Source organism: Heteronotia binoei, chromosome 3, assembly GCF_032191835.1.
Source record: "Heteronotia binoei isolate CCM8104 ecotype False Entrance Well chromosome 3, APGP_CSIRO_Hbin_v1, whole genome shotgun sequence".
Taxonomy (NCBI): Eukaryota; Metazoa; Chordata; class Lepidosauria; order Squamata; family Gekkonidae; genus Heteronotia; species Heteronotia binoei.
Genome location: NC_083225.1, coordinates 61,815,842 through 61,837,951, shown reverse-complemented (window position 1 = coordinate 61,837,951; position 22,110 = coordinate 61,815,842). Strand labels below are relative to the sequence as shown.

Genomic DNA, 22,110 nt, shown 5'->3' with positions numbered 1-22,110 from the left:
GTTGCAGGGGGGGGGGGGGGGGGAAACAGTTTTCCCAAGAGTTAAAAGTGATTAATCAGATTTCATAAGCTGAAAATTTACAATAGTATTCACATAAGAATTCTAGCTTTTCCTCCTTTAACATGTGTTCTGTTAAGAAAAATGTTTTTCCCACTTCAAAAATTATGGCATTTTCAGCTGAAATATAGCCACCATGCTGTTGTATTAGCTATTGCCTGGTAAGGATGACTGCATGAACAACTAAACATTCTTCCTGCCTTAGAAAAAGAAGGAAATTAGGTTCAGATTTCCTGTTTGTTTGTTTGTTTGTTTTCCAGGCAGTAATTGTAGATTCTGAACCCTAAGACTTTGCATCAGTGTATTTGTTATCTCTGTCATGTTGTTGTATGTTAATGTGTTCTTTTAGATGTTTTAGGAACTACATTAAATTTTGCATTTTTGTTAATGTAATAGTGTTAAATACTGGATATGTTGTATATTCCAAAAGTGGAGTTGTGGGTTACTTTGTTACTAACTGTAAAAAAAGATACTGTAATATGTACATAGGGCATGAGTTTCCATCACATGAACACACATGAAGCTAACTACACTGAATTAGACCCATCAAGGTCAGTATTTACTTGGACTGGCAATGGCTCTCTCAGGTTGAAGCCTTTCACATCACCTGCAAACTGATCCTTTTAACTGGAGATACTAGGGATTGAACCTAGCACCTTCTGCTTGCTGTGCAGATCCCACTGAACTCCATTTAACAATTTGATGGTATTATGCTCCAATTGAAGTTGGTTTTGTTGCATGGAATTGTGCTGGGTTTTTTGTTTTTGTTTTTTGGAGATGGAGAGGTTACAATGCAAGTTAATTATTTATTTAGCATGTGGTGCTTGAAAATGTGTTGTAGTTAAATATAGCTTGCATCCTAATTTAGCATATTTTTTTCCATTGCACTGAGTTAATGTCTCTATTTCTGGCAAGTGCAAAAAAATTGTGCACTTACATGACACTGATTTAAAGCAACCAAGGGAGCTTCATCTCTCAAAGGCTTGTACCCAGCAAATCTTGTTGGTTGAATCTAGCTAATCTACTACACACCAACATAGTTACCCTGTGAAATTGATTTAAAGGGTAATGTAAATATCCTGAAAAGCTAATTTATTTTGGGGTTTTTTTTAAAAAAAAATCCATTATAAAACTAGGATCTTGGACTATATAGGAAAATACTGAGAAATATTCTTTATTACTACTTATACCTCTGCCTTAGACTAACATTTCAACCAGCATGGCATAGCAGCCAGAATATGTGACTTGTACTGGGGGACTGGGTTTGGGATTATTCAAATTCCATCATAGGTACAATTGCTGGGTGACCTTAGATCAGTCTTAGACTAACTGATCTTACAAGGATACATGGGGATGAAGAGCATTAACCAATAAATAGTTATCACATACAGTGTAGAGCATATTTCAAAGTCCCATGAATGCAGATGGGTCTCTCATATCAAAGGAACATTAACTGAGAATTTCCATCTTCCTTAGTAAGATATCCAGCCAATTCCTGTGTAGTTTTGATTTTCATAAAAGTTGATGTCCCACATCATTTCTTGAGGTTTCCCTTTTCTTTGTGTCCCACAGTGTTAATTGCATGTTTCTTCTGTGTTTTTACCCCCTTAGGACGTGGACACTGTGTGGGACCCCAGAATATCTTGCCCCAGAAGTCATACAGAGTAAAGGTCATGGAAGAGCAGTAGATTGGTGGGCCCTGGGCATTCTAATATTTGAAATGCTATCTGGGTAAGTTCAAGAGAAAGTTAGAGGAACAAGTACAAATCCTGAATTTTTTTTCATTGTTTGGACAGAAATGGAAAAAAACATCACATTCTGTTGCTCATTGTCTCAAAGTTCCTTTGTACTGTGTATTAGAGGAAGAGAAAAGTTAACGTCAAAGCATGTAACCAAACTGAATGCCTGCATTTTAAAAATTAGAATTGATTTAAAAAACTAATTTCCTTTTATGAAAATGGTATACTTTAAATATTCAGCAGTACAGGAGCTGTTGATTTATGAGTGGTTCCCACATGACTGGAGGCTGCCCCTAAAAGGCCCAGCAATATGGGGATGGGCTTATGGCCTGACTCTTTTCTACAAAATGAGTGTCCTCTCTCCCAATGGAGTACTGATTCCATAGGAAAGACAGATGACATTGACCCTTCCTATGCCACTAAATTAATTTATAGGCTCATGGATAAATAGCTATCACGTCTATAGACAGTTTAAAGAGCACCAGCATTCATTAAATCCAGAGGTAATTCCATGTTCAACAAGACACCTGGATTTTTTTAGCTGATGTTATTTGGACTATGTTTGTATCTTAGTTAATTTACCAGTGCTGTGAAGAAAGCTTTAAATTATGCCTGGTTTACTTTTTAATTTTTTGGAAAAGTATTTTTTGAGGCAGTGGCTGTCTAAATTTGCATCAGCCTCCCTTGCTCTATCTGCCTGACCTTGCTTCAATTGTTTGTTCTGCCCCATCTGGTATGGTGTTGGCATTTGCCCATTACCCAGAACTGGTCCATCATGGGTGTGCTTATATGCAGTAATTTCTGGGAGCGATCCCAACTGTGCCAGATCACCATTTATTATTATTATTCATTTATTATTATAGTTTTTGCTTTGTTGAATGATGTTTTCTGTTTAGTTGTGGATCATTTTAATGTTGTAACATGCTCTGAGCCCTGCAATACAGGGAAAGGCAGGATAAAAGTTTAATAACTAAACAATCTTAGCTTTAACCCAGGCACTGGGGGTCAGGGGGTCATAAGAACACAAGAGATGCCATGTTGGATCAGGCCAATGGCCCATCCAGTTCAACACTCTGTCACACAGTGCCCAAAAAACTAGGTGCCATCAGGAAGTCCACCAGTGGGGCCAGGACACTAGAAGCCCTCTCACTGTCCCCTTCCCTCAAGTACCAAGAATACAGAGCATCACTTGCCACAGACAGAGAGTTCCATCTGTACCTTGTAGGTAGTAGCCATTGATGGCCCTCTGCTCCATATGTTTTTTTATATATTTAGGAAATTATTTTGGGGGGAGGAGAGGAAGATATAGTGGTGCCATCAGAGGAAGAGCTCCATGCATCTAGCTTAAAGGCTCAGCTGCGGGCCCCAAGCCAGGATACAATAACAAGTCGTGTTGGACAGGTACAGTTTGCAAACAAACAAGAAAAAAACTTTTAATTTTTGTTTAAACTCAGAGATTACTGGTGAAAAAAATTTACTGAACTGTGAAGTCATTAGAGTGACTTCCTGCTTTCCTTTCTTCTTAAAGGTACTCTGTCCTATTCTCTGTTCTCATGCCCCATCAGAGGAAAATGCCAGCAACATTAAACTAGCATCCTCTTGAGTTCTTCCCACCCTCATTAATATTTTTGTTGATGGCTTGTGGCATAAGGGAACCAGTGCAAGCACCATTTGAAGGGTATCAGTTGGGTTTCCAATCTCCAGGTGGCCTTTTTATTGCTCTACAAGCTAGCAGCTGTAGATCCCCCACTCTGGGATGGAGTGGAAATACAGAAAACATAATTCACAGAGAGTGATGCCTCAGGCACTAAGTACCAAAGCAGTTCAAACTATGCAGAATGAAGGCAAATAATCCAAATCAAAGGCATAACAACTCCAGTGCTAGGAAACTATGGAGTAAAATCAGAATGCAGAAAGGGCCTTTGACTATGGAAGTATGTTGATTAGACTCTGCAGAGTGTGCTCATCTTTTTCAGTTGGCATCTTCCTCAAAAAAAAAAAAGGCCAAATTATCTAATTACCCCAAAGTACTGAAGGGTTTTCATACTTGCACACTTAAATGCCTTAACCTCAGCAGTAATGCTAGGAAGATTCAGTGGAATCCCATATTCAGATAGCCCTTGCAACTGTGGCAACAACAAAATTGATTTTGTAGACCACATTTTTTTTGATTGCCCTAACTTCTTAGAACTAAGAGCTGAACTGACCTCCCCATTATTTAATCACTAGAGCATCCCTGGCAGGTGGGTGTCCAGCCCTGGCTTAAAATAAAAAAAAATACAGAATACCATGGAAACAATTATACAAAATTACAAATAATTATATTGAACAATAATTATTACAAAGCCTACACAGCGTTATTAAGTGCCTCGCTATAGTCACAAGAAACTATTCTAAAGTCCATTCCAAATGCAATCTTTAAAGAATCATAGAACAGGGTATGCTACATATGTCAAGTCTCTCAGTTATTTGAAATACAAAACTTTACTCTGACCAGACTTCTCTTCAGCAAAGGGTGTAGCAATATCAATAAGATCCAGACAGCCCCACAATCTATTAATATTGGTCATATCAATGTCTCTCTTTATCAAGAGCATGAGCTTACAATACAATTATTGAAGAAATCAAATACTTTAAATGGAACACAGTAGCCTCCAGAACAGAATACAATGCAAATATTTTTATTAGGCTGCGTGTTCTTCTTAAAATCCTCCTGTGAAGGAGAGCTGCTCTACGTGGTTGGTTCCATTGTTGCTGTGTGTTTTGATTGTTTTAGTACAAGTTTTGAAAGCTGTATTCATATTTGTATTCTACCTGCTATATTTTATTTCCTGTAGTGGATAGATAGAGATGTCCTAACCCCATTCCACTATTTTTCAGGAAGAATATTGGGAGAAGACTTCCCCACTGGAGTGTGTTTACATCAGTGTGTTTCTAATGAGACATACTGTTTTCCTGTCACATTAGGTTCATATACAACATGTGGTAGACCCTTGATGGTTTTATCAGCATTTGTAGTTGAATACTTTGAAATTAAAACCATGTTTTGCACACTAGCTATAAGATATTTTTGCCTTATTTTTCTGTGTGTGTTCAAGTGATTAGATTCTCTCTGTCTCATAAGTCTAGTTTTGGAAAAAATATTTTGACTCCAGTAGATGGCAGCATTCTCAGAATAATGTAGACTGTTTAACTTGCTTCCTTGCAAGAAGATTTGAATTAAATAAATCGTACAAATAATTATTAGAGTTAAAATATAAACCTGCCCTATTATTAGCTGAGATTTGCACTTGATAACTTCTCTAATATCTTCTTGATAGTTACTTGAACAAGAATGATTGCTTATTTGTTATCTTCTAAAACTCTAAAGTATATGTTCCTTTATTTCTTCTCATATAGTCTTCCTTTGCTTGTAAAATGCACTAATCTTACATTGAGATCAAATTGTTGCTAGTTATAAAGAAGCGATATAACTGATATTGTCTACAAAATATAATATAACCCCCCCTCCCCAACTATAATAAAAACAAAAAATTCTATTTGGCCTTTAATACATAATAATGACCACTGAGTAATACATGTTCAGCCATCATTACAAAGTTGAGTACTTGGATATATCAGACTGTAGTCTTAGTTTAAATATTTCTTTTACTGTCTTATGGCACCATCTTTAGATAAAACTGAACTTTTACATATGGTCTTATGCTTCACTTCCTCTAAAAACATTACTGTGAAATTGCTACAAAAATCATCTGGAGAAAGTCAGAAGCAGTTTCCAGAATGGAAGTTTTGAATTGATTTTTTAAAGAGTGGGCTTTCTGAAAAACATTGTACTATAAGTTTGTTTATGTTGGTTCAAGAACCAGAAAAACTTGTTGTACTGTAACAGACGCTCCCATTAAACAATGTCAGTTCAGCTATTTATCATCCATCTTAGACAGAGTGCAGGCCTTTAAAAATTAAGTCCCTATCAGCAGTTTTGCTTTCTTGATACCAAACATATATAATGAAGGAAAATATCAATTAAAGGAAGAGCAGACTTTATAGTTGTCTTTTGCTATCTAGCTTACAGCAGTGGGTTTCAGTGTGCAACAGAAAAGAAAAAAAAAAAACACTGCGTGTTATCAGCACTAAGCAAGATGCTTCTGAACTGGAACAATTCCCCACATTGCTTACACTGGTGAAGGATAAGAAAGTGTTAAGGGGTCATTTTGTAGAAAAATAGGTGGTGGAGCTCATCCAGGGATTGTTATGCAGCTGCACATACTGTTCAATGGACAATAAGGTGGAACTCACAGAAGGAGGAGGTGGAACTCTCAGAAAGGTTCAGGAGCTGTGCTCCTGTGAGCTCTAACTGAATCTGAGGCCTGGACATATCAAAGCAGAATGATGAAGACAAAGTATTATATAGACCACAGATGTTCAGTGGTGCCTGTTGACACCATGGCACTCACAAATGTGTTTCAAGGCACCCCTTTGCTTCCTGATGCCTTCCTCATCAGGACCTTTTGAAATTCTTTTCTTATCCCTTTTGTCCTCTTTTTTCATTTTTCCATCTCCTTCTTCAAGGGAGTGTTAAAGGCAACAAGAAACAGGAATTGGGTGTGGTGGTATCAGTGAGATGAAGAGGGACAGAAAGCAAACTCCAGGGCCCTCTCATGGAGTCCAGGCAGAAACTGTCTGAGTTGATAATCAGTTTTCCAATCAGTTTTCCACCTTCATCACTGTACCAGGAAGGTAGGAATAAAAGTTTTAGGAATTTTATCCCTACCAGTAAAGTAGGAATAAAAAGTAGGGATAAAGTTTCAGGAAGTAGGGATAAAAAGGTTCAGGAATTTGTATCTCTATATAAACCCACCCAACTGAGGCATGAGGTAACAAACAGGAACAAGATGGTTTAGTTTTCAAAGAAACAAAAACACAGTTTATTTTAAAATACACATACAAACACACATATTTAGCTAAATATTATCTGTCAACAAGGAGATGCGGGACTTCAAGTTTAAAACTGCATGCCAGGGTGGAGAAACTTTCCTAGGCAGATTTTATTACAAATAAATACAGCACACTGCGGCAACTTAGTTACATACTACACACTGCAACTTCTGCTGAAGTACCGTTAACACCTCTTTATACTCAGTCATCTAAGCATGAGAGCCCACAAGCTCAACTAGTTTGGGGACCTGTGCTGTACACTTATGTTCCTTAAACACTTTCCCTGCTTTATGAAAGACCCTTCAGTGAAGACCCATTCAACCAAATTTCAATCAAACCTTTTAAGCATTACAGTCGTGCCTATTCTAAGAAACAAATATCCTAAAGTTTTCCCAGTCAAAAGCCACATATACTGCCAGAAATCTAATAATGCTGCTAATTCTAAATAAATGTAATAGTAGTCAATAATGACCCATATCTGTAATTAGAGGTTACACGCAGACTTTTAATATCTGACTATGGCTGATTACAGACCGCCACTTTTGGTAGACTCAGAGACACCTTTGAAGTTGACCAAAAAACCCATCCAGATGGCAACATCTGCCGTCTGCCCCTGTCCCACACTTACCCCATCCTCGAGGACCACCTCAAAAAGGCATCACTTGGAAAGTGGTCCCTTTTCGCTGGGGCGGCTCCGAGGCGGCACCCGGCCATCTGGAAGGCCAGAGGGTGCCTTACAAGCTCCCGGGGAGCCACAGGTGGTACGCATGAGCTTTCCAGATGCTCCCCGGCTGCCCAAGGCCCACCCCTTCTTCCATCACTGTCCAGAAGCTCCGGGGTAAGAACATAAGAACATAAGAGAAGCCATGTTGGATCAGGCCAACAGCCCATCAAGTCCAACACTCTGTGTCACACAGTGGCAAAAAATTTTATATACACACATACACTGTGGCTAATAGCCACTGATGGACCTGTGCTCCATATTTTTATCTAAACCCTTCTTGAAGGTGGCTATACTTGTGGCCGCCACCACCTCCTGTGGCAGTGAATTCCACATATTAATCACCCTTTGGGTGAAGAAGTACTTCCTTTTATCCGTTTTAACCTTTCTGCTCAGCAATTTCATCGAATGCCCACGAGTTCTTGTATTGTGAGAAAGGGAGAAAAGTACTTCTTTCTCTACTTTCTCCATACCATGCATTATCTTGTAAACCTCTATCATGTCACCCCGCAGTTGACGTTTCTCCAAGCTAAAGAGTCCCAAGCGTTTCAACCTTTCTTCATAGGGAAAGTGCTCCAGCCCTTTAATCATTCCAGTTGCCCTTCTCTGGACTTTCTCCAATGCTATAATATCCTTTTTGAGGTGCGGCGACCAGAACTGCACACAGTACTCCAAATTAGACCGCACCATCGATTTATACAGGGGCATTATGATACTGGCTGATTTGTTTTCAATTCCCTTCCTAATAATTCCCAACATGGCGTTGGCCTTTTTTATTGCAAACGCACACTGTCTTGAAATTTTCAGTGAGTTATCTACCACGACCCCAAGATCTCTCTCTTGGTCAGTCTATGCCAGTTCACACCCCATCAACTTGTATTTGTAGCTGGGATTCTTGGCCACAATGTGCATTACTTTGCACTTGGCCACATTGAACCGCATCTGCCAAGTTGACGCCCACTCACCCAGCCTCAACAGATCCCTTTGGAGTTCCTCACAATCCTCTCTGGTTCTCACCACCCTGAACAATTTAGTGTCATCCGCAAACTTGGCCACTTCACTGCTCACTCCCAACTCTAAATCATTTATGAACAAGTTAAAGAGCATGGGACCCAGTACCGAGCCCTACGGCACCCCACTGCTTACCGTCCTCCACTGCGAAGACTGCCCATTTATACTCACTCTCTGCTCTCCTTCCGGCCGGCTTTCTTCGGGGCTGCTGCAAGTTGCCCCAAACCGGCCATCTGGTTTTAGCCAATGTGTCTGTGCGATCAAATTTATACTGGCAGCTAATTTATACTGGCAAATAATAGCGGTAGTTTCTTTGACATGCCACTGAAAATTCAGGAAAGTAGTGCATCCTTGTATCATCATCTTGCATAAATGCAACACACACATGTCTTTCATATTCAAAGCAAAGGAAGGTGTTAACTAGGACAAGCTGTAGTTTTTATTGCCTGTTCAATGTATGTATGGATATATAGCAGACTGTATTAATATGGCACCTTGCCTCTGGCCCATTCTTTGAGCTGGAGATGTTTTTCCTCTGTGTATTAACTCTGTCTTACTGGGCAAATGAACATGGCTGCTACTGTTAGCACTTCCAAGCATATCGACACTAGTTTTTTTGTTTGTTTTGAAGGGGTTTTTTTTATTATTTTGATCAAAAGGTAAGGGATTGTGAGATTAAAGGGGGGGAAGTATAAAAAAATTTCTCTTAATATCACATTTCTACAAAACTTCTCATCAAATCATCATATCTTAGCATATATTACCAAGCTGAAAAATAACCTAAGAGAACATACAAATATGTCCCATAGTAATATGTAAGTAACTATAAGGCCTACAAATATTCTGGACTTTCTAAATTCATCACCTTATTTTTCCACTTAGTTACTTTGGTTGCTTCAATAAATGTTCTTTTAAGAGTTAAGTGTTAAATTTGTATATCCAACCATTTATACAGTGGAGTCCATGCGTTAATTGCTTCTACTTCTGTACAGAGACACACATCTCTCTGTATGGAGATAATTTCTCCACTTGGCAATGGTTCCATCTTGATGTTTTGGACCTCTGTGACAAGATCACCCTGCTGCTGCTGTTAGGGTTCTGACTGGAGTGGATGGGCATACACATCTTCATCCTCCTTTTAGGGAACAGAGACAAGTACTGCAAGGTGGCCACATCAGGATTACTAGCCTGAGAAGTTCTCCTGAAGTACTTAGGACCAGGTTGGTAGTTGGGCTAGAGCATTGCAATTACCAGTGGTAGTCATCTTTACTGTGGTTATACCCCGCTTCTTACTGGACAAACAAGCATCTCAGTTACTCTGATGCTGAATGCCTTTATATACCCATTCATACACTTAAATGCACATTTAAAAAAAAATGGCAGTGCACTTGACTGTCAGCCATTGTGTCTATAACTATAGGACCCTGCGAGAGCATGTCATTGATGTCTAGTCTGAGAAATGGGGCAAATGGTGACAGTCAGCCGCTCTTCACGGTGGCATCCTCCATAGGGCCCTATCGCTGTATCTCAGAAAAGTGACTGGACATGTACAACAGATTTAAACTTATATGTTATCAAATGCTTTAAACTTGCCATGTAGCAGTTGTTTGATGACTGACATGTTCCCTGTTCATGTGTGTATAGAGGGCAAATAAATGATACTGAATGTATTTTTTTGTTTCTGGTCCCTTGGCAATATTCAGTCTGCTATTCTCTGCAGTCTGCTTTCTGAAATAGCCCTCTTAACCCTGCCTTCATGGAAGGGCTGGACCTGTTGTTCTTACAGGCTGCTAAGGCTGTGAAAGGCAATCAGGGAACAGTTTGCCTTAGTAAACACTCTGCATAAAGAGTGCCTCCCACAAGCTGTAGGCCATCTGTTAGAGAAATATGCCTGGTATTTGGATCACTATCTAATTATGAATGGCAACTGAATGTTAGACTATAAATAGGAGGCTGCTTATAAAATGTGCTGTTTTAACACACAAGATGGCACATTTCAACTGCTGCAACAATAGAATACCCTATGTAATGAGGCTGTTACTTTAACTTATAAAACTATTTTAAAAACAGCTAATCCCCTTTCCTTTTCCATAGTCAGTAAGGGTTAATAGAACTTGCTTTCTTATAGAACAGTAGTGATAACTAACACCTGTGAGCCTTTAGGTGTGTCTTATCTGTAACCAAGGCCAGCTGATTCTGAGGAGAGGAGCTGGATTCAGGTGGGAGATTTTGTCTTAGCAGAAATGTTGAGTGCTAATTAAAGGAATACTCTGGTTGTAGTGTGGGGTGATGATGCCTTTTGCTCCTATAACTTTAATCCAACTTTGCTCCTATAATTTTAATCTGTCTGTCTAACTGTGTTCATACAGCTATTGCATTAAGCAGGAATTAAAATGGGAAATATTTAATGTTATTTCCTGGGTATTTAGTTATTGCCCCTGTATATTTTGTTACAGGAAGGGTAATAGAATCATTTGTAACCAAAAGTAACCACATCACCTGAGCTCTCATATTGGGCAGTTCTGTATTTTTAAGTAGATGGGTATAACTTTAAGAAGCTGCTAGGCAGCAGGACCACCACCAGTTTGGTGTAGTGGTTAAGTGTTTTGACTCTTATCTGGGAGAACCGGGTTTGATTCCCCACTCCTCCACTCGCACCTGCTAGAATGGCCTTGGGTCAGCCATAGCTCTGGCAGAGGTTGTCCTTGAAAGGGCAGCTGCTGTGAGAGTCCTCTCAGCCCCACCCACCTCACAGGGTGTCTGTTGTGGGGGGAGAAGATAAAGGAGATTGTGAGCCACTCTGAGTCTCTGAGATTTGGGGTGGAGGTCGGGATATAAATCCAATATCTTTATCTTCTTCTTTATCACTTGGATCTCTGCCTGTCAGGATGCCAGGACAACAAATGTGTGAAGATGGTAATTAAGGAATGATATTTTCTCTACGTGTAAAAGTTATGCTTTAAAGAGGAGAAATTTAAAGTATTAGTTAGTTTATAAGAGTTTGGTTTTGTGCAGGGAGCCTGACAACTGAATCCTGACTGAATTTTGCTGTTTTTATTTTATTTTAATAAATAGTGTATTTTTACACCTAGTGTTGAATGTGTCTAACAGCTGCTCATTACCTGTGAGATGAATTGGCCTCAGATAGGCATATTTATGTAAATGTTAGGGATCTCTCATGCCTAGGGTTCAGGATTGAGAGGACTCCCTGTGAGATTGCGCTGTCCATTTATGTAAATTCATGTAAGTACAAGTATTTATAAAACAGGAACATAATTCTAACCAAGTTTTCAGGTGCATCTGAAATAGGGATGCCAGTCCCCAGTTAGCGGCAGGGATCCCCCAATTTTTAGGGCTTTCCCCAGATGCCAGCCAGCTGGCTGGCAGGAGAAGCCCCACCCCAACAGATGCTGTGTGTGCTGCACCCTCTTTTTCCAAATGGGGTCACTGGCGCCTGCCCTGCACATTTGCAGCTTGCAGATCAGGCACACAAGCTGCTTACTTTTTTCCTCACCATTTAAAGGGAGAGTCTCCCAGAATTCCCTTCAATGACCCCACTAGGGAGAAGATGGGACCTGGCAACCCTAATCTGAAAACCTGCTATAATAGGAACTTGGAAATGTCACAAACAGTTGATATTTAGGCTACTCATGATCTTTGGAAACTTTATCTATCGTTGAAGTTAGTTTGTACAAGCCTTACAGAGAAGAACTCTACTGGAGCCAGTGTGATGTAGAGGTTGAAATGTTGGACTAGAACCTGGGAAACCCAGGTCTGAATCCACTCTCTGTCAAGGAAGCTTGCTGGGTGACCTTGGGCCAGTCACATACTCTCCTAATCTACCTCATAGGGTTGTTCCGAGGATAAAATGGAGGGGGATAATGTAAGCAGAGAACTATGTAAACTCCTTTGGGTCCCCATTTATGAGAAAGGCTGGAAATAAATAAATAAATTGTAAGTGTTCAGTGCTGTGCACTGATTCATTCCTATGTTGTATCCATTGATAGCTGAAACACACATACTTATGTGGTGGTAGTTCAGAAATTTCTGTTATATTTGGAAAGTCCTATTTTTACAACTGAAAATATAGCCCCTACTTCAGGATGTCATACTGTGGATTCCACACCCATTGTATGATTTTAAATCTCCCAGTTTTCAAAAGCAGCTTCCTTCAGTTGAGGAAAGTTGACAGGACATTGAGCTGCAACTGAACAGCAACAAAACAAAACTCTATGCTGTCTTTGGTTTGCAGTTAGGGGGTGCAATCAGATATTTCCAACCCTATACAATACAAGGTGTTTCTGGAATTTGATTGGATCATCAATATATAATACTGTGAAAGGCTCTCCTGATTTGAATATTTCACTCCCAGTAACACATTAAATATCTGGACTGGGTTGGAAGACCTTTCTACTATTCTCCAGGTGGCACATTGGCTCTTTAAAGGTGGTAGACTGCATCCGTTGAAAATAGCAACCTGAGTCCAATGCACTGTGGATCAGCTGCCCTCTTCCTGGAGGTAGAAGGCGTGGTAAGTGAGGGGGAGAGGAAGCATGTGCTCCTTAGCACTTTAACCCTTAAAAGCTAAGCATACTGCAGTGGATTTAAGGAGGTCCTTAAACTTGAAAATCCATTGCAGTAGGCTTAGCTTTTAAGTCTAAATAGCAGATCTACTACCCATTGATTCCAAGGGGTATATGGCCCAGGTGCCACTCCATGAAAACCAGTGTGCCCATAATAGTTTCAAACCCAGATCTGAATGCCCCCTCTACCATGGAAGCTCACCAGGGTGACCTTAGGCTAGTCAGTCTCTCTCCACTTAACCTGCATCACTGGGTTGTTATAACGATAAAATGGACAGGAGGAAAATTATGTAACCCACTTTGGATCCCCACTGCAGAGAAAAATGGAATATAAATAAATGTAGCTGACAATGGAGGACAGATAAAATATAAGATGCCGGTGCAAGAAGAAAAGGAAGCAGGGGACGGAGAGGCTGTGGGGGCTTTCAGGGAAGAGAAAGGAAAATAATGGAAAGGGAGAAATGTAAGTCCTTGTAGATTGTTCTCAAGGCTCTGAACAGTTTATGCATGAAGTTGAAGTTACATATTTAAAAGAAAGGTTAGTGGTGTGAACACCTAGCAGTGGTTTTTCCACAATGTCTTTCCAGCTGCAGAATAAGTGAACTGCAGACCCCATATCTGAAACAGAGTACATTGAAGTCAGCAAGGGAGCTGGCTTGGCAAGCAGCTAAGTAGAACAAGCCAGAAAAGCAGAATAGGCAGATTTTTTAAAAAATAAATAAATAAATTATCTTTCTTTTTTTGTGAAGTTCTAAAGACCTAGATAATTGTTTTAAAAGGCATTTTTTATATCTGTTGAAAGATTACTTTACGAAAGTTCTTTTTCTGTGGAACTGGTGAAGTATCCAGTAACTTCACATGTCACTGACTTTTACTTCAAAGGCCAAAGGAGGCAAAATTACAGAGTACCCGGGCACGGGCCTTCTCTGTTATAGCCCCGTGCCTTTGGAATCAACTCCCGGAGGAGGTACGGGCCCTGCGGAATCTGGACCAATTCCGCAGGGCCTGTAAGACCACTCTTTTCAAGCAGGCCTTTGTAGACCATTGATAGGATGGCTGTTTAATCCACCAACGATTTTATCTAGTGACCCCTGCCATAATATAAATATACAGAATAACATCAAGAAGATCACCGCCGTCTAAATTATGGAACGACCCAGACAACTGGAACTGGTTTTAGATTGTTGTTTTTAAACTACTGTATAATTTAATTGTTGTTTTAATTTACCTTATATTGTATAATTTTATTGAACTGTTGTTAGCCGCCCTGAGCCTGCCTAGGCGGGGAGGGCGGGATATAAATAAAATTTATTATTATTATTATATTATTATTCAATAGGTGTTGTAGAGCTGCATAAAAAAGCCTAATATTTGAAGAGCAGATATTAAGTACTGTGTATTGTTGCTTGCATTGTGCTTCTCAGACTCTTTTTAAACTAACAGCTGTATTTTGTTGTGTGTCCCCTCTGAACAGATTTCCTCCATTCTTTGATGATAACCCATTTGGGATATATCAGAAGATACTTGCTGGCAAAATAGATTTCCCAAGACATTTGGATTTATATGTAAAGTAAGTGCATTGGCTTTACAGAAGAGACTGTATTAAGAAATTCTGTCTAAGCTTTAAGTCACTTTGATCAAGCAGTTTTTTTCAAATTTGATCAACAAGCTCAGAAATTGCTCAGATCCTTTACTCCTGTGTTTCAAGATGTTTCCTGAGCTCATGAGTTTGTTCAAAAACTGCAAAGACAGAATTTCAGTAGAAGTAGATTTATATCCCACCCTCCACTCCGAATCTCAGAGCGGCTCACAATCTCCTTTTTCTTCCTCCCCGACAACAGACACCCTGTGAGGTGGATAGGACTGAGAGGACTCACAGCAGTTGCCCTTTCAAGGACAACATCTGCCAGAGCTATGGCTGACCCAAGGCCATTCCAGCAGGTGCAAGTGGAGGAGTGGGGAATCAAACCCAGTTCTCCCAGATAAGAGTCCACACACTGAACCACTACACCAAGCTGGCTCTCTGAAAGCACATTAAAAAAAGTTTTTCATCAAGAACTTTCAGGAATATTGGAAGCAAAAATGAAATTAAAAGTCAGTTTCAACTGGGTTCTTATTCAGTTGCTTTTTCAAACTGGCAATGACAAAGATAACTTAGAACTGGGAGAATTAGAATCCCATGATTCTACATACCAACTCATTGCCCACTTATATTAAGAACTGCTGCTTGCCATTCCATTTTTGTCTGATGAAGTCTGCTTAGAGAAAGCTTACATTCTGAATAAAAGTTGGTCTTAAAGGTGCACTTGTCTACTGCTTTGTTTTAGAATTGCGTGTCACTGAAAAATGCTATAACTATATCTAATTTTATAAAATAAATAGTAATAACTGTTTTTAATTGTAACACTGCTTCCTGTGGCTGCTTTCAGACATTATAGTAGCCTGGTTTGTTTAAATCACATTTGCACAAATGCTGGGTAGTCTACCACATGGGAATCACAGGATCTGCTCGTTCTTCACTAAGAATGGTGAGGTCTATAAATTTTGCACATTAAAATAAATAACAAGTATCTGTTCCACTGACTTCCTGCATTTCTATGATTTTTTTTAAACCATAGCTAGTGGGAGATCAAATGAGGCATGGAAAAAAAAGTGATGGGAAGTAGAGTCCCAGGAAAGTTGTATGTAGCTACAGCTAAAAGCTTTTCTGTTGTTCTGTATGTCCTTACCTGTATAATGAATACTGAGGATTGAATTTAGCCACCTTTGTCACCCACTTGCCTTCCTTAACCCAACTCATGCCATGCATCCCTTTTGTCTGCACAGGCCCACTGATTTCTGCATGACCTTTTTTTGTAATCAAAGAGGACTTTCTCCTCCCTTTTCTTCCAGTGGAAAAGCTGGTTGGATTCATCTCTTAGAGAGATGGTGCTATTGAACAAACTTCTGCACTGAAATGTCATGATCAACTACAGTTACTGTAACCAGAGTTAACAAGCCCAATACAAACCGTGGTTTAGATTCTAGTTTTAGTTTCTGCCTACAATCCATATTTTGGGTAGTATGCATTCAGACATTTAACTGGAATTTAATCAAATCATATTTTATGAACTGTGCTGTGGTTAACTTCGAGATCTGATTGTAGTCAGTGGGCCAATTAACAATAATAATAATAATAATAATAATATTTTATTTTTATATCCCGCCCTCCCCGCCGGGGCGGGCTCAGGGCGGCTGACAGACATGGGAATCCCATGAATCATAAAACAACATAAACAATTTTAAATATCAGTTACAGTAAAAATATTTAAAAGTTAAATATATAATAAAATAGGTGCTAAATGCTGTAGTCGTGATCGTAATTAATTAAATTAGATTGTTGACAAACCGGCTTGCATAGATTTGTGAAGAACTCAGATGCTGTTAAGTCATGTGGTTGAAGTTCAATTAGCAATCACAGAGCTGAAAGGTGAACACTGTTCATGGTTCTCCACCCCTTGGTCACTGTTATCTTTTAAATTCCAGTAAACTTAGGCTTTAGAGGTAAAAACCTATACCCTGTGTTCTACTGTGTGTCAGTTTCTCTCTAGGAAACTACATTAATGTATTAGGTTTGAATACAACTAATATTTTTCCATTTTACAGGGACCTTATTAAAAAGCTGCTTGTGGTTGACAGAACAAGAAGGCTAGGGAACATGAAGGTACATTTTAAATATTAAAGATGAACATTAATCTGTTGATTGAAACCATTACAAACAAGTATGATTTTCTTTCAGTCTGGCAAATTATTTTAAGACCAAAATCTAATGCATTAAGGTTCATGAAAAACATATATATAATTCTAATTATGAGAAAGATGTGGTATTTTTAATCTGAACTCTTTGTAAATGACCTTTGCATCTGATAAACATTTAGCAATGCCATACTTTCAGTATGTAGAAGAAAATAAGTGTGGAGTATTCAGATTGTAGTGGCTTGGCCTCCTTGATTGATACTTTGGTATTCTTGAAATCCATCAATTTAGCTGCAAAAATAAAATTCTATTTTGAATTTGTTTTGTTTTTCCTGAGAAAATAGTTGCTACTTTATCTTGATTTTTGAGTTCACAACACCACCATTGGCACTAACTTTCAGAAGCTAGAGCTGCTAACCATTAACTCTTCTGTAATGACAGTATACCTTTGAATTTTTACCCAACTCAACATGGCTAGCAAAAATGTTTGCTGCCTCAGCCCTTATATTTTTGTTAAAAGAGAAGGGGTTGTAATCGACCATAGGGGGTTACTCTTTAAACAGAGGACAAGCTTATATTTCCACCTATTACTGTTTCTGGCTTCTCAGTCATGACTGTTACTGCAGGTAGTGTCAGCTTATCAGCCTTCCCGATCAGTATTTTCCCATCAAGTATTTTCAAACATTGATTGGTTTGGGATTGAGCACAGGGGTGCTTCAGCAAAAGTGTCTTCCAGTTTTTACATGGTTTTGTTACTTGCTCTTTGGTCAAAAATCAGCTTTTAAAAAATGTAATTTTAAATAAATGAAATCCATCTTTGGAACAAAGACACCTTTGGAAAATCAAGGTACTGCCCAAAATTGGGTAAATTTGAATATGAACTGAAAAGGCCATTGTTCATAGATAAAGAAATCATATTGAGTCACCAAGGCTTATAGGAGAATAGTTTGGGGTTTTGTTTGTTTGTATGGTTTTTGCTGTGGTAATGTAAATTGCAGCTTCCTGGTATATAAATAAATCCATATACGTATTTTTTTTTCCCCTGAAAGAATGGAGCAGATGATGTGAAGAGGCACCGATGGTTCAGATCTATAGACTGGGATGCTGTACCACAAAGAAAATTAAAGGTGAATTGCATTTTTTTTTTTTTTGCATTTGAGCCCTTTGCTATGATTTATATAAATTTAGACATCTAATTTAATGGCTACTTTTTACGCTGAATACAAAGTCTGTAAGTAGTCTTTAAGTTACAGGCAAATTCAGTCCAGTTGCTTATGTTAAAGCCAGGGACATCCTCAATGAATTGTTGCAAAATCCATTTTTTTAACTGAGTGACAAGACATTAGAACATCTAAAGGCAAACCAAAGCAGCTTGAGCTAATGTTATGTCCTGTCCTATAGAAGAATCTCTAGGGTCGCAATGGGGTTTTAAGTGTAATTTACTCAGCATATTTTTTTTTTTACTCAGCCTCCTATAGTGCCGAAGGTATCAAATGATGGTGATACATCTAATTTTGAAGCTTATCCTGAAGATGATTGGAACAAAACACCTCCTGTACCTGCTAGAGACTTAGAAATTTTCAAAAACTTTTAAGTGTGGGGACACAAAGCTTATTTAAGGTATTGTATTATTATTTTTAAGACATTATTCAGCATACATAGTAATCTTAACAATAATTTTTATTTGCTGTTCCTCAAATGATGAGCATGATGAGCTGATAATGAATTGGATTGAACTGTGGTGTTTCACACGTAGCCGATACCTTCCAGTCAGAAGAATTCTTGCTAGTGTTGCTTCACAAAAATGAAACTAAATCCTGCAGTATTCTTTTGTTTACACAAAATCTTGTGGAAGCTTGCAGAATTATGCAAATGGCAATAGAGGCTGTCTGTTATACCATTTCATAAATGTGTGTGCAAGCTATTGAAAAAGAACGTGTGAAAACAGTCCCAGCAGTTATTTACTTTCTTGACAGAGTTCTTTGTCTACAGTTAATCAGGCTGTTAAAGTTTGCACTCCTTGGGTATTTAATTTGAATTTCAGCAGCTTGTTGATACTCATCCACACTGTGAAATGAGTGCAGTGGCCTGAACAAGGATGCCTTTTTTCCCTCACTATTTCTGCCCTTCCCATCCCATTTACCTGCTGCTATCATGCCTGTGGGGAACAAAAGTTGCCTTGCACTGCTCCTCAGTGATCGAGGTACCCAGTACTTTTGGGGTGCTGTAGTTTCCAGGGCAGCTGAAATCCAGGATTCTAGGAACTACAGGGAGGGGTCAGAAGGGAGAAATACTCTTCTTCCTTAGCCAGCTGATTGTTGACTGGATGGCCTCATTGCTTGTTGCAGAAGCAGTGTGGACTAGCCAGTGTGTTGGGTTGTGATCACTTTTCAAGTCAAACTTCCAAGCAATCTTAGGGACATAAAATCAGAGTGAGGATAAGCCACGTACCAGTACTGCAGGCAAGCTTGAGAAGACTTAGCCCATCACAACACATAACTCAGTGTTTTTAAACAGCTACTGTGATATTTTGGACAATCACATTGTTGTTCTTTTTTCTTTTCCCCTTTGTGAGACCCTGGACTTCCTTGTTATTCTCCCATCCAAATACTAAGCAAGACTGACCAATCCAAGTTTGGGCAAACATAAATACTAAGCAGATTTAAATATCTGTCACATGTGAATTTGGTAATCCATAAATTAAACTAGTGTGTTTGTTTGTTTGTTTGCTAGAAACTGGAAGAAGATCATCATAGCTGGGAACTCACAAAGAAGACCTGAAAATATGAAGAATTTCTTTGAAATGAGTGAATGTTACTACATTATGCACACTTTAAAAATAATTTTGAGAATTGGAATAATTAATTATTCTCATATTTAGTTGTTCAGATTTGGCATTAGTTGAGTAAACTAAAATACTGAAGCACCTACATGAGGTAGCCTCATTGAAAATTGATATAGTTTTGTAAATTAAAGTTTATTTTTAGTTTGTTTCTTGCTATGCCCAAATCTTTTTGCATAGTTGTCTCATAGACTAACTTTATAAGTTTTACTAAAGTTGTCATTTGAAGCACAAATTATTATATATGTATATAAAGAAATCAAACAGCTAAAGCACAGAAGCTGTGCAGAAATGTAAATTTTTGTACTTTACAGAGTCTATGGTTTTTATTCTTAAATGTTTTTCAAGATGCTGTATAGAAGCAAAAAAAACACCTTTAAAGGTTAAATAGGTTTTTCAGCATCTTAGATATGTTTTATAATTCTTTGTAAAAATATACAAGTAAGTTTTGAAAAAATGTAAAATTTCCAGTGCTTCACAGTTACAGCCATAATACTTGAAAGCTGAAAGGTAAAAGGGCCTTGTTTTATTTTTTTCCCTTTAGATTGCATCTCTTCTTCTTCAAAAAAGTTACAATGATGTGTTTACACATCATTATTTCTGGTAACTACAGACTATGTAAAGTGTGTTGATTTTTCTTAAGTATATGAAATTATGGCAGGATATCTATTGCAGCATCTTTTGCTGATAATGTGGAAATATCTTTGCTGACTTCAAGCAGTGCAGTCTTAAGCAGAGTTAAACCCTTCTAAGTCCATTGCAGTAAAGGCATAACTTTACATAGGTTTGCACTGTAAATTAGATTTAGTTGTGGGAGACTAAAAATTAAAACAGAACACCACAGTTAAAGCTTTAATGTTACCTGACATCATCTCAGGCTTAATACAGTTTAGTCTTCTGAGCCATCAACTAATGTGCATACACATGCAACTCCAAAAGAGAACCTTCTGTGCATCAGCTGATCTCCAGTTCCATAAATTTACATCATGTTATTTTATAACACCAAGAAATATAAAATGTGAAGAGTGGTAATATGCATTTACCATATCTTGAGATTACCTTGACATTTTTTAAAAACTGGGCTGTTCAAACATAGAACTAATTTTAGGTAGTTTCAGTTCTTATATTTGCTAAGTTTAACTTTGAACTGATGTGTTGAAGAATAAAATTCCAGCAGATCTAAATTCAGAATATTTATTTTTATGTTTGACGCTCTCTCAAATAAAAGAATAAAACCCCAGTTGATGTCCATTCATTGTACACATTCTTTTTTTAAAGACTTATTTTACTTTTGTAAATTGTACTGTTAAGAGCATCACACATACATGATATAATTAAAGACTTGTCTAGGTTTCTAGTCTATTTGATCAAGTATCTTCATAGATGTAATCTGTTGAGCCCAAGTGGTGGTGATGGAAAATGCTGTCAAGTTACAGCTGGTTTTCAAGGCAAGAGAAATTCAGAGGTGGTTTGCCTTTGTGTACCTCTGCATAGCCACCCTGAGTGCTCTCCAGTATTTTAGCTTTCATTTTTGCTGGCAAGAACATCTTTTACCACATTGTGTAGAGGCCTTATAAGTCAGAGGTGGTCTCTGGATGAGTCTTCCAATTAACAGTAGGTAGAATTCTTAACTTGCAATGCCCCCATGTTGCCTAACAGCATCCACATGAGTTCTGTTCATCTTTCTTCTGTATTGTTATATGCGGTCAGCACATAGAGTACTTAGCTGGGAACAAGCAGCAGTGTTACTATTTCTGCTGATTCTGAACACCCAGCATAATTGTGACTTGCACAGTTCTTTTCAGTGTGAAACTGCCAACATTGGCATTCCTGGATGCAGAACCTTGACATTTGGCTTGCAGTAAATGAAGGCTTTTTATAATAGGATACATTGAGCTTCCTGTTCATATCTGTTCTCCAGCTGTTAAGCTATTGGAAATGCCATAAGCAAGTGAATGGATACGTAAACTCTTCCATAAATCTTATACTTCTGGACATGAAAAAATCATACTCCCAATAACTATTGTGGGTAACATTTTAGAGCATGTGATATTAAGAGTGAAAGTAATTTCATTCCAAAGTATATGGAGTCTCAAGAATCCCAGTGTTGCTATAGCTGACTCTAATAGAATCATAGGGTTGGAAGGAACCTCCAATTCATCTAGTCCAATCCCCTGCACAATGCAGGAAACTCACAGATTCACAAATCCCACACACATACATGCCCAGGGATCCCTGTTCCATGCCCAGAAGATGGCAAAAACTTCCAGGATCCCTTGCCTGGAGAAAAATGCCAAAGTGGCAAGCCACATTTCCCTCGGCATGTAAGAAAGGACCACGAAAACTAAGCACTGATGCAGCCCTTCCTGCCCACCTTCTCATAACCTGCTTAATTCACAGAATCAGCATTGCTGTCAAACGGCTGTCTAGCTTTTGTTTAAAAACCTCTAAGGAAGGAGAACCCACCACATCCTGAGGAAGCCTGTT

General features: G+C 38.5%; 1 protein-coding gene across 1 annotated transcript in view; it reads left to right on the top strand.

Annotated features, from left to right (window-relative positions):
- PRKX (protein kinase cAMP-dependent X-linked catalytic subunit) overlaps window positions 1–20,863 on the top strand; it is a 78,049-nt gene extending 57,186 nt beyond the window's left edge. The window contains exons 4-9 of the mRNA XM_060233921.1: window positions 1,669–1,788; window positions 14,521–14,616; window positions 16,692–16,749; window positions 17,831–17,908; window positions 18,250–18,401; window positions 19,515–20,863. Of these exons, the coding sequence (XP_060089904.1) occupies window positions 1,669–1,788; window positions 14,521–14,616; window positions 16,692–16,749; window positions 17,831–17,908; window positions 18,250–18,375 (478 nt within the window). The 3' untranslated portion in view covers window positions 18,376–18,401; window positions 19,515–20,863. The remainder of the gene's footprint in view (window positions 1–1,668; window positions 1,789–14,520; window positions 14,617–16,691; window positions 16,750–17,830; window positions 17,909–18,249; window positions 18,402–19,514) is intronic.
- The last annotated feature ends 1,247 nt before the right edge of the window (window positions 20,864–22,110 follow it).